Source organism: Labrus bergylta, chromosome 5 (genome assembly GCF_963930695.1).
Source record: "Labrus bergylta chromosome 5, fLabBer1.1, whole genome shotgun sequence".
NCBI lineage: Eukaryota > Metazoa > Chordata > Actinopteri > Labriformes > Labridae > Labrus > Labrus bergylta.
In genome coordinates, this window is record NC_089199.1 from 16699689 (window position 1) to 16715189 (window position 15501).

General features: G+C 41.0%; 1 protein-coding gene across 7 annotated transcripts; it reads left to right on the forward strand.

Annotated features, from left to right (window-relative positions):
* The first annotated feature begins 553 nt into the window (after positions 1-553).
* Positions 554-15404, forward strand: zmynd8 (zinc finger, MYND-type containing 8). Of its 7 annotated transcripts, XM_020633808.3 has the most exons (22): positions 579-672; positions 971-1075; positions 4893-4960; positions 5201-5346; positions 8344-8565; positions 8738-8851; positions 9270-9335; positions 9538-9630; positions 9716-9803; positions 10033-10088; positions 10213-10290; positions 10375-10490; positions 10574-11073; positions 11163-11297; positions 11474-11629; positions 11815-12342; positions 12472-12996; positions 13197-13393; positions 13941-14021; positions 14130-14208; positions 14312-14551; positions 14726-15404. In XM_020633808.3, the coding sequence occupies exons 2-22, from the start codon at positions 1011-1013 to the stop codon at positions 14899-14901; spliced, it is 3729 nt and encodes a 1242-aa protein (XP_020489464.2). In that variant the 5' UTR covers positions 579-672; positions 971-1010; the 3' UTR covers positions 14902-15404. The 7 variants fall into 7 exon arrangements, with proteins under 7 accessions (XP_020489465.2, XP_020489470.2, XP_020489464.2 ...); XM_020633809.3 differs by lacking the exon at positions 971-1075 and having other exon boundaries at positions 554-672; XM_020633810.3 differs by lacking the exon at positions 9270-9335 and having other exon boundaries at positions 580-672.
* Positions 15405-15501: the final 97 nt, after the last annotated feature.

A 15501-nucleotide genomic window follows, 5' to 3' on the forward strand; every position in this document is an offset into this window, starting at 1 on the left:
GCCCGTCTGGAACCATGTTGTAACATGGGATCAAACCAGTTCATTGGTCAGTATCAGGCTGAATCACAAACTGCTGGTACATTACAGCACTACAGTCTGCATAATAGCATTGTCATTGAGTTCAGTTCAGTCGTGCAGTTTAGCTATTGCTTTTGTTTATATAGCAGCCATTTCTATTTCTCCCATGATGGTTGGTTTATCTTGAGGGTGGGAACATGTGACACAGATTCCTCCTTTAGAATACAGTGACAGGCCTGTTCTTTATGTACATATCTGCTTACAGCTCTTCACAGTGAGACCAATGTCCAACCTTATGGCAAGTTACTAAAACGAAATAGCTGAATGTAGCCCTCTCTGTAGGTGAAAGGAAAGCAGTTGCTAGTTTTTGGTTTTGGGCCTAGCTCTTATTGCTCTGAGTACAGCGTTTCAGCTTGCCTGTGCTAAACAAAAGACAAGCAGCCAGGAAATGCACTAGCCAATCAGCAGCAGCCTTACATTTTGCCTGCGTGCTTGGCCAGTCTCAGAGTGCCTTATATCCACCAGAGCAGAGAGTCGGACAGCTTGGAGAGCCGTGGCTGTGCTCTGAGCAGGGTGAGGGCTGACAGGGCTGTCCTCCATGTTTTAATAAGCATTGACATATCACACAGAGTTTTTAGCCATGCATCCACAGAGGTAAGCCTTATTTTCATTCTTTCACATGTACTACTCTGTTGATAAGGCACCAGCCACTGTGTGATCTGTGTCTGAGTAATAATATAGGTTTGTCATATAGTCTGGGGGAGGGGGAAGACAGTTTGTCACCCCACAGCATATGAGTGGAGCCTTTAAGGAAAGCATAGCATGGCACAGTGCAACAGATTGAGGAGACCAAAGGTCAAGTGTAAGGTCATTGTATATGCCTAGTATTCTTCTGACTGAGTTAACCTGTTTTCTTTTGTCAAGATCAAAAAGGACTGTGTTTTTGTGGCAGGCTCAGGCCTATGCTGTCAAGAGTGCAGGCCTGGTGAGGGATGCAGGAAGGATGGGAGAGCCAGGGAACAGTGCAGAGTGGAGTCCCCAGAGGAATTAACAGATGGTAAACTGACAGCACAGCAAGTTTAATTTAGGCCTCAAACTGGCAAGAGCAAGGCAGCAGGGCACTGTTGTTAATTGTTTGCCAGACTAACATGGCAGTGAAAAACCGACTGTTAAAGAGTCTGGTTGCCTGATTTTTCTGCACTTCACACAGAACCCTGTGTACCTCACCACAATGCCCTTTTTTACTTGGTGAATAAAAGACCAGGCTTTTACCAAGCCTTATCCTGTAAGCTTTCCACCAGGATCTTTTGAAATGCCAATTATCTTCGGACTTAATATGCCATAGCAGCTTATTTATCACAGGATTGGGGGAATTGCCTTATATTGATGGTGTACACTGCCTCCCAGTGTTGTTCTCTGCTTCTGAGTGTCAGCCATTTTAGAAAGCTTCCCCTTTCTGTCCCTCTGCTCCAAGCACACTGAGTATTTGTATGTAAGAGAGAGGGAAAGGAGAAGGGAAGGACTTCCTCTGAAAAGGCTCTGCATAAAACCACTTCTCCTCCTGAGTTGCTTGAAAACCTGTTTGAAGTGGATCAGGTTAGATTCATTTCTGTTTTTATTCAATGATGTTGGTGTTGCTTTTCTTTCCTGTATAAATGAATCAGATACAATAGATACATTTGATTCAGTGATGTGTCTATTTCCATTGTTTCTATCAGCATTGATCTTAGAATTTTAAACATATGATGTAATCCAGGTGAAGTACACAGTAAAGTTGATGTATTTTGTCATTTTTAGACCATACTGCTGACAAAGGTGCTTTTTACATATTAGCAGGGGCTCTATGGCCTGGTTGAAATGGTGAACATAATATTGCTTGACCAGGGCTCAGGACCAGTCTGCATCCACAGAAACAGCAAATCAACCCCCCCACCCCCCCACCCCCTGTGTTTCGTGAATAGTGCCTAGTAATTCATTTAATCCCTTCATTCCACAATGGTGCGAGGAATGGTGTAGGCAAACTTAATCCTGCATTTCACAGATGCAACCAACATATTTAGTTTGACCCTTTCTTTGAAGTATCCACATCCCACATTTGACCTTCCCAGATACACATGATATAGAGTTGGCTTTGACATTTCAGCCAGGGTGTGTTTCTTTTTGTATGATTGTTTATTTACCCATGTGTTTGCATGATTAGTTTGTACTACTTGTTTGAAATGTATACTGATTAAATCAACTGCATGCCTTTTGAAAAATCAACTCCAAACAGACAGAAGATGGAAAACGTATAGCTTGGGTAGCCATGTTTTTAGTTTTCAGACTGCTGTTGCTAAATGTCTGATCTCATGGCGGAAATTGATCATGCACAGGTTTTAGCAAAGGAAGCATTGGAAAGACAGAGGGAGGGAGGGAGGGGGTTATAGCTTCTTTGCTGTCCAAGAGGCCTGTGACATTTTCTCCACTGTCTTTGTGTCCATTATTAAGGCCCATGCTGCACATCGACACGCTGAGCCAGATAATAAGCTGCATGTGGTCCTTTACGACAGAGTCGACTGGTGCCGTGTGTGTGTGTGCTCTGGCGCACAGTGGTCAGGAGAGAAGGAGAGAGAGAGAGAGAAAGAGAGAGAGAGAGAGAGAGAGAGTTCAAAATGGATGCCATACGCACACACTGGCTGAGAGCAGAGCGAGAAAGAGAATGTGATCCTCTCCCTTGTCAAGCCTGTAGAGCTGTATCCTAAATGTTTGAGAGAAACCTACAGCCAGTATATGTCTGCATGGGTTTAAGTGGAAAGAGGACTTTGGTTTTCAGGGTTTTTTTTAGCGACAGTGAGGAGCAGTCCTCTCTGCATTGCAGCACTGTGTCTGAGGAGAGCGGGGAGAAGAGAGCCTGTGTGGCACACCGAGCTGAGCACCCAATCAGGCACCTCCGTGTGGTGCTCAAGCCAATCGGCAGGCTGCAGCTGAGGTTAAAGATTGACAATTGCAGGAGAGAGCAGCAGGGAGAGAAGGCCTTCTGGGAAACCTGGACCCATCTTTTCCCTCATTCCCCAACGCCCTCAATAATTGAAAAGATTAAAGAATAGGCTGAAGAATCTGTATGTGAGAAAGGAGAAAGGTATGCTGTTGATTTCCTACATTGAAGCATGGATGTTACGGCAGTGATGGGTGTGGGAAGGGTTGTATCAGGAGGGTACAATAGTCTGTATTATGTGCTCTGTGTTTGTGATTTAAAAATGTTTTTGTCAGGATGGGCAGCATTGATTTTCCTCCTTGTACATGTTCTATTTGTCTTTTGCTGCTGTATTTCCTGCCCTTGGACAGGATAGGATGTCGATTGTGCAGATTGTTTGAGGATGTCCAGACAGGTTAGGTGTGGAGGCCAGCACAGCCATTTCACTGCACTCCTGTCTATCTCTGCAGATGTGCTGTGTTCCTCTCATTTCATTATTCTTTAGTGATAGAGGAAGAGTAGGAGGGGTGGGGGTGGGATAGTTTACATGAATATTGAGATGCAGGCAGTATGTTTTGTTCTCAGTGTGTGCCTGTGTATTATTTACACATGACATGAAATGGGGCCATTCTCTAACTGATATCTAAGAGCAAAACTGAAGCCATCTGAGCTGAGAGGCCGATGCATCTGCTGTGGCGTCAGAGATAATGTCAACAATAATAGGATCGACAACAGGGTGCCTGCAAACCAAGGTGAATCAGGTTGTTGTGATACTGAGATAAACCTGTTGGGCAGATTTTGAATTGATGGTGGTTCATGGTGGCATGTGGCTTGCATTTCAAGAATTGTTTCTCAGCAAAGCTGGGGCTGTGATTATACAATCTCTTATGATATGCTGCCTGTTGTTTGGTCACTTGATCAATGAACATGGTTGTTTAAAAAAAACCACAAGAGTCTATTGTATGCACTTCACTTGTGGATGTCTGAAGGTCAACACACTTCAGATTCTACAGTTCATTGTTTTCATCCATCCCTTTCATAAACCTGTTGTCTGGGGAGAAAGGTGCCAACATAATTGGATGACTGCACTACACAGGTGTCTTTGTACCAGCATTGGTTGATTTTTGTTTTTGAATGACTTTTTTTAAAAGTTGTGTGTCAGAACTGCCACGATGAGTCTCCTTAGGTGTTAATGTGAAGTTTGGATGATATTATTTATGTGTTATGTATTATCAAGTCTTAAATTGAGAGCTCTTCATTGGAAGTTAAAGTCTAGATAGTGCCCATATGACAGAAAGAAAAACAACACATGCAGTGGAGTTCTACATTGGTTTATTTTGTAAAGGTGTTCAGATGTCACATATGGGTCATGTGACATTTAGAAGAAAAACAAATGCTGTTTTTGTCAGAGGCACAGTGCTGCTGGACTCAGGACAGCCTAGTGCTTTTCTAGTGTTTCACAAACCCAGAGAGAAAGAAACCTTTAAATGATTGGGTCTTGGAAGCTTGACTTTACACAGAAACATTTTTTTACTATATTTGCAACTATATAACCAAATAAATCAAATCTTAACCCGATCCTCAGATTTTAGAGTTTATCTTTACTAGAAGAAATGTTTTGAAGATGGGTTTTAAAATAGATTTTACGGATGAAATATGAAGCACACAAAATCTGCTTAGAGTTGTAAATGTGTATGTCATTGGAAGGCCTGTTAGCAACACAGGCCTTTTATTATCCCAAGTATCTGCACTGTAATAGGTTGAGGGGAGTAGACCACTGTGCTGCAAAGAAGCCCCACCTGTAGAGTACTTCAGAAAAGAGTGCTGTTGAAGAGTAATCAAAAATGTATATAATGTTGATGCATAAATAGAAGATATAAAAAGTCTATAAAACCTTTAATGATGCCCGACTCTTCATCAGTGTGGCAGAGGACGAAGGACAATTTGAGACTAAAACAGAAGAAATGGAGATCTCAACACGGTCCAAAGGTAACGATGAATGTTTGTTTTCTACAGGCATTTTATGTCATTTAGGCAAGGATGTGAAAGTTGATTTTGTGTTTGTTTTAATGGGTTATATTTGTATATACATTGTCATGTTTACTAGCCTCAACTGACTGTGTCAATGGAGGAAATTGAGTCTTTATCAGTATCAATTCCTGATTTAAAGAGACAGTCACTTTGTCCTTCTTGGCTTGTGTAAACCTTGACCTTTGTCTGCCATTTCAGACACAGGGTCAACAGAGAGGATGACCCATAAACGTAAGATACCGAGTCCTTCTCACTCATCCAATGGCCACTCCTCTGCTGAAACCTCCCCCTGCCCAGTGAAAAAGAAGAAGAAACCAGGTGCTCTTGGCAACAGCAAAGACCAGGTATCAATCAGCCCAAAACAAAGTACACATCTGATTTTAATATTTTAATTAACCTACATTTTAAAATGACAAATCACCTAAAACACAAAAAAACACTTGCCTAATACACCCAGTAAAACCAGGATGGCTGCCCAAGCTAAAGATCGTCCTAGCTGATTGGTATTTTTTTTAGTTTATGCTGCAAGTTAAGTTGTCAGTGAACATTCATGATGTTTCAGTAATTAAAAAAAGGTCTATTTTTGAGGGGGGCATCAGAAAATGGTGTTCCAGGAACAAAAGAGAAACTCATGAGTAATGTGCTACATTACAGAGAAATACAACTCCATATTATTGAGCATCTATAATATAAATTAGAAACAAACTTTGAATCTCACACACTGCCGTGCTAAAAGACTAAGGTTTTGTTTCTTCCATGTTTGAAACAAATATTCATGTCCAAGGGTCGACAAATAATTGATTCTTTATAGATGTTCATTCATTCCTAATTTAACTATTATTTACCAAATCCACCCATCCAGTCGTGTAGTCACTGTTTTCCTCTCCCTCTGTCTGTAGTTTAATAAAAAAGAGCCTTCTAGCATTTCATATTTAATACAGGAGAACAGCATAGAAGTTGAGTTTTGACCTAATTTGACAAGGTCCCAGCTATGTATTTTGTTTCTGAAACCAATTGATCAAAACAGATTTGTAAGTCAATCAGAGAAAGATGTACCAATGTACAAAGATGTATCAAATATCTGAATAACTTTATGACTCTGAGCAGTACAGGCATTATTCTTTGATAGCCTCTACAGCTCTACTTAGGAATGGATGCTTCTCAATCTTGCGATGTCTCAGTAATCTTGGAAGAAATGGTTTAACATTTAGGCCAAACTGAAAGTTACAGTCAAAGGTGACTGTAACCTCATGTCCTTCCTGTTTGCACCAACATGTTTCAGGAACACCTGGAGGGAGTCTCCTCCTTTTTTGCACATGCTTCCATAATGAAGGGATTTCACCAAGTGTGACACAGTTTCAGACACATTTCTTACATGATAGATTGTTGAAATGATTTCCTCTTTTGACCCAAGTGTTAAAATGGTAACTTGGTAATGTCTGGGAAAATGATTTCCATCCCGTTCATATGAATGCAATGTCTCAAGAATTCATGAAGGAATTGCCCTCCATCATTTATTATTTATGGATTATTATTTGATTATTTATTATTATTATTTATTTATTTGATGTAATCTGTCCGGCAGAGAGAATGAGTTATCTAGGATTATTTAGTTGTTCATCCTCCCCTCACTAACCTGTTCAGTCACGTGCCATTGCATTGGTCTGCTCAGATTTAAATGCTCTACAGAAAAAAAGAGAGAAATATTTGAATACCCAGATAAGTTGCTGGCCCCCTGTTTTTACCACAGTAACAATGGCTTTCTTTGGGAAACAATGAGGGAAATGACTTATTTGGCGATAGCACACAATTGCAAGCAAATGCAAAAGCAGACGTTTTTGCTTCTCTGTTAATTTGCCTTTAGTTCCTTTATTCTGGTGTTTTCTGAGCTAAACTTGCCAGATAAGGACTTTCATTTTAAACTTCAGTGACCACTGTCTGTTTTTGTTTTTTTCAGAAATGATTGTTACATGGTGGGGACATAATTTCACTATCTCAAATGGAAACTTCTGATGGCTTATGTAATCAGCATTTGCTAAAAAAATAATGATCTGTTAAAGATAACACGACAGAGAGGTTAGTTAAAGTTTGCTTTCTTTTATAGAGAAAACATGTCAGCCATTGATTTAGTGTCAATATTGAAAGGCCTTTATTTATATAGCTAGGGTTCATTGAGTATGTAACGCCCTGCTCACTAGAAACACATAATACTGAACTGTGCAATCCCAAATTTTGACAGCTGAGCTGTTCCATTGGAGCAGATAGAAAACACAGCATAAATATGTATAAAATATATATATAAAATGTAAGTCCCTGTAAAATAATGCCTAATGTGCATAGACTTTAATTTTCTTCTAAGATGGGCTTCTTCTGCACATAACTTTGACCGGTTTGATTCTGGCTTAGGTGATGCAACGTTGTTCAATACTTTATGGTAAGGCTGATCTAGTGTCAGTGGTTGTTGCCATACTGAGACTGAGTTTAAGATTTTTAAGATTTTTTTAAGATGTGAGATTATGGCTGTTTAGCATACTGTTAATTTCCAGCTGTTTTTTTATGTGTTTGATTTCTGTTCAGATCAGGGCTTTAATATTTGAAAGAAGGCTGCTGCAGTGCATCATGAGCTATCCTGTGATTTCCAATTTTATTCAGTTCCATTGACATCCCATCATTCAACTTTTTTAGGACCAATATGTGATGCACTATGATAAGTGTATGTCACCACTTTCTAAATGACTTGTTCTAGATTGTCGTCCATTATGTTGACGATTGTTGATATTCTATGTATACGACAAGTAGCTTAATCTTAATACATGTTACTAGCATTGACACCTTTATTGCTTTATACACGAGAGAACTGAGTTCTGATGAAATGCTATCCATAGACTTCCGATTTTAACATTTGCTCTTTGGTTGCCACCATTTTTAGTACTTTTCTCTGTTGTGTCAGGCAACCATATGGTTAACTTGAGCTTTTGTTTTTATGTGCACACTGTACAGCTTTTGTGCTTAAAGCAGTTCACAAATCAACAGTTGGTTAATGGTTGCTAGGGTCTTACCATGGCATATTACGTCTGTCTTTGTAAATGATTAGTTGCCACTTTATCCAGCCAGCTTTTTCCCATTTCATCCAGGCCGCCCACACAATTTACCTTTTTGTACATTGGGGATGACTGTGTTCTTTCAAGTTGTTGATTGATCACTGTGGAACACTAGTCTATCTGGGCAGCCTATGTTTTGGACTTTTGAAACTGTTATATACGCTTTGTTGATGCTTGTCTGCTTGGCTTTTCTAATCTCTGACCCTCCCAAACATTGTGTTTCTTTTGCCCATATTCCAGTCAGAACTAAGACATGGTCCCTTTTACTATGTGAAGCAGCCAGCACTCACATCAGACCCTGTTGATGTTGTACCGCAGGACGGCAGGAATGACTTCTACTGCTGGTTGTGCCACCGCGAGGGCCAGGTGCTCTGCTGTGAGCTCTGCCCCAGGGTGTACCACGCCAAGTGCCTCAAACTACCAGCTGAGCCCGAGGGCGACTGGTTCTGTCCGGAGTGTGAGGTACTCACCAAGGAATGTGTAAAGCGTACAGGTGTTAAAACCAGAGAAAAAAAAGATTGTCATTTGTTTTTAATTACTGAGGACTTCTCAGTAAGTTTGTTGCGAGTCCTGAATCTGTGCAGTAATAGAATGAGAACGATGTTTCAGCTTTGTTCCTCTTAATGTTTTTCAGAAAATAACAGTCGCTGAGTGTATAGAGACACAAAGCAAAGCCATGATGATGCTAACTATAGAGCAGCTGTCTTACCTTCTTAAGTTTGCCCTTCAGAAGATGAAGCAGCCGGGTGTAAGTATTCTGGGTTCTTTGTCTTTACAAGGATTACATACTGTAAAACTGGTTGTATTTTGTTGGCTCAGTCTAATTAAAGATGTGTATCGTCTAATTCTTTTCACTTGGATATTGGCATGTGCTTCTTGTTTGGGCCAATTATAATTTTTAGAACACTATTGCAACCTAAAGACAAGCTTTATCGTGGTCACCATAATCCCATCAGTTGTGCCAGATGTTGAGATCTGCGCCCTGATATTCTACCTGCCCAATATTAGTCCAGCATGATTTTATAATTGATCTGCATGTGCAAGTGATTTCTAATAACAGAACTAACAAGCATTGTTCTATAATGGGCCTATCATGGCTGGAAACCATGAAGGTAAATATGCTAGCTGGTGGTAAGGATACAGCTGCCCCTCTCACTCTCTTTCAGGATCATCCCCGCTTGTCATCTCGCTCCCCCCATGCAGCTTCCACGCAGAGAAAGACTTTTAATTGGGTAATCAATTACACCACTAACAAGACCCCATCATGATTTCTTCTTCCATGTGTTTTCCTCCTTTTGTTTGAAGCGGCTTTTAATGTTTTTAGTAGTAGCATGTCAGTAGCATGTTCGTGTGCGATAGAGGGGGAGGGGGAGTAAGTTTTGGCCTGAGAGTTTATCTACCTTCACTTTATTTTCTGTCTTCACAATTACACAGACCGAACCCTTCCAGAAACCTGTATCTCTCGAACAACATCCAGATTACGCAGAGTACATTTTTCACCCTATGGATCTTTGCACGCTAGAGAAGGTAAACCACATTCAAAAAGTATTTCCTTGATAATATGAATTTAAATAAGTTTGTCAGTCAGACATCTTTTCCTTTTACACTATAGAATATTAAAAAGAAAATGTATGGCTGCACAGAGGCGTTCTTGGCGGATGCAAAATGGATTTTGCACAACTGTATTATATACAATGGAGGTATGTTTTGTTGTTCGGATTAATCTTGGTAACATGGATTCAATGGATAGACTGTGTGTCACTTTCTGATTGTCTAATGTTAGTTACCCTCATGGTTTTTTTTGTTAAAAATTGCTCATGTTTTCAATTATTAAACAATTACAATGTGTGTTATTATTAGAATACAGTTTCACTTGGAAAGCTTGTTGCAGTCTAATGTGTGTTTAAAATGTTTGTGTCCTTTTTCCAGGCAATCACAAACTTACAGCAACTGCTAAAGTGATAGTAAAAATCTGTGAACATGAGGTGGGTTTGTGGTTTCAGTCAAAAGCCATTTTAATATACAAACTGAAATCTGAATGTTAATTTATTCAAAGCACTGCATTAACCACTGAAATATACTTTTTTTTTTTACCTTCATTTATTGTAGATGAACGAGATTGAAGTGTGTCCTGAGTGTTACCTGTCTGCTTGCCAGAAGAGAGACAACTGGTTCTGTGAGCCTTGTGTAAGCTAGTTGAGTAATTTGATGATGATTGCACTAGATTGTGTACCCAATGCAAAGATTGAATGTTTTACTGTTTGTCTGCAGAGTAATCCACACCCTCTTGTGTGGGCTAAACTGAAAGGCTTTCCATTCTGGCCTGCTAAAGCTCTGCGCGATAAGGATGGACAGGTGGATGCACGGTTTTTTGGTCAGCATGACAGGTATCAGCCCTTTTTGCCTTATTTACTCTTGACTTGGAGCAACGTTTCAAGGGTTTCTTATGAAGTGTATATTTTTCCTGAAGGGCTTGGGTTCCATTAAACAATTGCTACCTCATGTCAAAAGAGATTCCATTTTCTGTGAAGAAGACCAAAAGCATCTTCAACAGCGCCATGCAGGAGATGGAGGTCTATGTGGAAAACATGAGAAAGAAGTTTGGGGTCTTTAACTATGCCTCCTTCAGGACACCCTACACTCCTGACAATAACTTCCAGATGCTGCTGGATCCCTCGAACCCGTCATCAACACCTGTCAAACCTGAGAAACAGGAGAAGATCAAGCTGAGTTTTGATATGACTGCATCGCCGAAGATTGCATTGTCCAGGACCATGTTATCTGGGGTTGGTGTGGGAGGGAGCACCACAGGCAGGCGGCTTCCTCTCAGTGAGATGCCTCGTTCTCCCATGAGCACCAACTCCTCTGCCCACACGGGTTCAGATGGGGAACAGGAGTCAGCAGACAAGTCCCAATCAAAGGCTCCAAACAACCAGTTCATCACAGGAGAGGAGTCCATGGACTGTGCAGGTACTTTACCAGGTACATTTAAGTAAAGCAACAATTATATTATGTGGAAAATGGGGAGATTTATTTTTACGTTAAATATCTCTAAACAGCATCACCTGCCAATCCCAGAGCCGGTCCTGCAGGCAGTTCCTTGGAAAGCCCTAAACCATTTCACTCTCCAGCTCCTGGCATCCTCAAGCAGGAGAAAACACCAGCGACTGGCAGCATTCTGAACCTTAATTTAGGTAAAAAATGGTATTCAATAGACAACATGCTGCCTCAGCTTGAATGTATTGAACAGCTTTCATTCTATGTGGGCAAAGAAAGTTCACTGTTCACTGATCATGATCTGCTAGAAATAAACGTCCTTGTCCTGTGCTGGTACTGCTGGTATGATGTATTTTACCTTGTGTTCTTCCAGACAGGAGCAAGGCTGAAATGGACCTGAAGGAGCTAAGTGAAACAGTTCAGCAGAAACAAGAAGCCAAACCAGTCCTCACGTCTCCAAAAAGACAGATCAAGAGCCGTTTCCAGCTGAACTTGGACAAAACGATTGAGAGTTGCAAGGCACAGCTTGGTCAGTAGGGTTTGCATAGAAAATTAGTCATTTGTAAAGTATTTCTATTCTTAATAGTCATCAGGAAAAGTAGATGTTAATTTGGTGATGTGGCTTTTTAGAATTAAAAAATTAAAATTGTGTTCCACTATAGCTGAACATATTGAACATCGATAGAATATGTCGCCTATTCTCTTGTTTTGCAGGTATAGACGAGATCTCTGTTGATGTGTATAAAGGTGTGGAACAGAGTGAATCAGAAGACTCAGACAAGTCTGACTCCAGCGACAGCGAGTATGCCAGTGATGAGGAACAAAGGACTAAGGATGGTCAGGATACAGAACCCAGTGAAGAAGCACAGAAGGAGCCCACACAAAGTAAAGTCAAAGAACAAAATCCCCTGAGCCAAGATAAGGAGGGTAAGGCCGATTCTCCTACGGCTCCGGAGTCTTCAGCAGAAAACACCTCTGCAACATCACAAGATGCTTCAAATAAAGTGAAAATAGGCAAAGATTCAGAGAAAGACTGCTCAGAGAAGACCAAAGGAGCTCCGACATTATCTGGTCCCAGAGAGAAGGCACATGTGAAAGAAGATACAAAGCAGCTTTTGGAGGACTCTGACTCAGAGAGAGAGCTGGTTATAGACCTTGGAGAGGACCAGGGAGGCAAGGACAGGAAGAGGAGCAGGAAAAATAACAACATTGCTAAAGAATCATCTGCAAGTAAACTTGAAGGTGAGTGTTGTGCTTTTCTCTACTGATCCGACTCAGTGTTATGTCAGTTTTGAGCACCTAACACATGAGGAAACATAAGCCACATTTAATGGCGGTTCTGCTAAATAATGAAGTTGCCTTCCCTTGTAGGTAAAGCCCAGACCCCATCAGCAGTCCCTTCTCAAAGCAGTGCAGCTCCCTCCACAGCCTCCAATGCTTCCACGCAGTCCCCTATGGCAATCCCTGTCCCTATGGTCTCCTTCACTACTCCTTCTCCTGCCACTGCAAGCCTTACAACCGTGTCCAGTGCCACTGCAAACACCCCCTCCTCCACCTCCTCCTCGCCTTCAGCCTCCGCAACACCCGCATTGAAGAAACAGCGCCCTCTGCTGCCCAGAGAGACAGTGCCGGTTGTGCAGAGAGCTGTGGTGTGGAATACAACAGCCAAATTTCAGACCTCCTCTCAGAAGTGGCACATGCAGAAGGTGCAGCGTCAGCAACAGAACCAGCAACCGGTGGCAGCCACACAGATGCAGGCATCCTCTCCCAGGCAAGGCCAGGCTCAAGTGCTGACCCAGACACAGGCCGCTGGGAACAGCTCAACAGCCGTATCCTCATCTTCAACACAGCAGTCTTCACAAAGCACACGCTATCAGACCAGACAGGCCGTAAAAGGTAGAAATCATATCAGTAAGCAAGTATAATAATACTCAGTGTGTTGGCCAGTATATGTCCTCATTCCCTTGTGTTATTTTGAATGTTTATGATATCTTAGGTAAATATAGCTAAAGATTAAACCGTTGGAATGCAATTATAATGGTCAATTACGGTCGCAAATGTCCCTGTTTTTGATTATATTTATGTTTTAATTCAAGCTGTTCAACAAAAAGACCCCCCGATCAGCACATCCACCTCGGCTGTAACCCTTGTGTCCAGTAGTCCAGCTTCTGTTTCCATTATGGCAGCTTCAGGTTCAGGCACAGCTGCTACATCTACGCCAGTGGCAACAGACCTCTATATTCCCACTGCCTCAGCAGATGTGGCTGCAGACATTGCCAAGTACACAAATAAAGTGAGTATATTCTATATATCAGTGGTCCTAACTGGTCAGAACCCAAAAGTGGGTCACGGAGCCTTTTCAGTGGGTCACAATTGTGTGCATGGAAAAAAAAGTGTCAAAAAGTCAATGAAGTGTTTTTGCTGCCATCTCTTTGTTCTGTCAGATGTGTTCTGCAACCTGAGGTCCAAACTACACTATTTGTCATCAAATAAAGCTCATTGGTTGAACATTTTCAGAGTTTTGTTGCGGTTTCTCATTCAGCTGTTGGTGGGTCCTTAAGCTAGGCTAGTTGAGAACCACTGCTATATGTTCTTCACTAAATAGTAGACTAACTGCTCAGCCTCTGGAAAAGTGAGAACAAGCCCTCAGAGAAATTGTAGGGGGAGGATGTACAAATTTCAACTAGACAGCTCTGTCGTTGACATCAGTTCTTGGTAGTGTTGAAACAACTTATTTTTGACTGCTTCATTAGATGGGACTCTGAAAATACAGGATAAAGAACTCAACTGGTACTTTAGTTGAATGATAATTTCTTTCTTATTGTGGTCCACTGTTTCAGATAATGGATGCAATAAAAGGTACAATGACAGAAATATACAACGACCTTTCGAAGAGCACTTCAGGGAATACAATAGCTGAGGTAAGTTTTCTCTTTCAGCCCTTTTAAAAACTCTGTACACGTCTTAACTTAAGCTTTGCATGTAACCAAATACTTACACTAACATGGCTGTTGTTTTTTTTAACTCAGATAAGACGACTAAGAATCGAAATAGAAAAATTGCAATGGCTTCATCAACAAGAGTTGTCCGAAATGAAGCACAATCTTGGTGAGTGTTTAATTGGTAGGAAATAATTCTATGTATTCCCTGTTCCCCAAACTGTGTAATGAGTTTTACTTCTGTTTATTCATGTTGGTGTTCCTCAATGAAGAGCTGACAATGGCTGAGATGAGGCAAAGTCTGGAGCAGGAGAGAGAGCGGTTGGTGACTGAGGTGAAGAAACAGATGGAGCTAGAGAAGCAGCAAGCAGTGGATGAGACAAAGAAGAAACAGTGGTGTGCTAACTGCAGAAAAGAGGCCATCTTCTACTGCTGCTGGAACACCAGCTACTGTGATTACCCCTGCCAGCAGGCCCACTGGCCTGAACACATGAAGTCCTGCACCCAGTCAGGTAACAGCACAAGATGATGGCACTCACAATAAAGACTATAGTTTTCTGAAGGCCACTCTTATGTCTGTCTGCAAGTCTCCAAATATCTGCCTGTCTGAATAATGAGAAGCTACATTTCTACTCACATTTTCATAATGTGACGTTTCGTTTTTTTCACCCTTTTTGTATTTGTAGCCACGGCCCCGCAGCAAGAACCTGAGGCTGAGTCAACAGCTGACCCCCCAAACAAAGGTTTAGGACAGACGAGCAGTGGCTCTAATTCTCTCAGAGACACGCCGGTCTCTGCACCGACTGACAAAGACTGTGACATGGAGAAGAGCACTGACAATGTTGCTGTCACTTTGTCCTAACCAAGCCTAACATACTTGAAAATGTAAATGTTTAGATGTTTTTTTCCACTACAAGGATATGTCTTTGTAAATTGTTTTGTTCAAGAAAGTGTTAAGGGAACTGTTGAAACTCTACTTATTTATATATTTTTCTTAATATGTTTCTTCACATCAGAGTTCACGTATTGCCCCATATTGCAACATTTTAAATGTAAGAACAGACATCACATAGCACTGCAACCACTAGAGGGGGTCGTTGAAAAAAAAAAAGGTAAAAATCCTTGCAATCTATAAAGAGTTGTCAGCATAACAATCTTAAACGCATGCCTGAGTATCACAAAACATACACGTAGTGAAACAGTTAAACTGCTTAAATACTACTCAAACAGCCCAGCTTTAGATAAAAGGACTGTTGACAGCAATGTCTGTAAATTACTTATTTTGTATTCTATGTTAATTTATTTGTAATTTTAATGTTGCCTGCTGTACTCTACAAAGAAAATAATTACAAACATTTTAATCAAGTTGTTTCTATGGTTACATTGTTATATAATTTGCGACGCAGCAGTCAAGAATCAAAGGGAATAGTTCAGACTGTACGTTTCACAGTTAAAAAAAGGT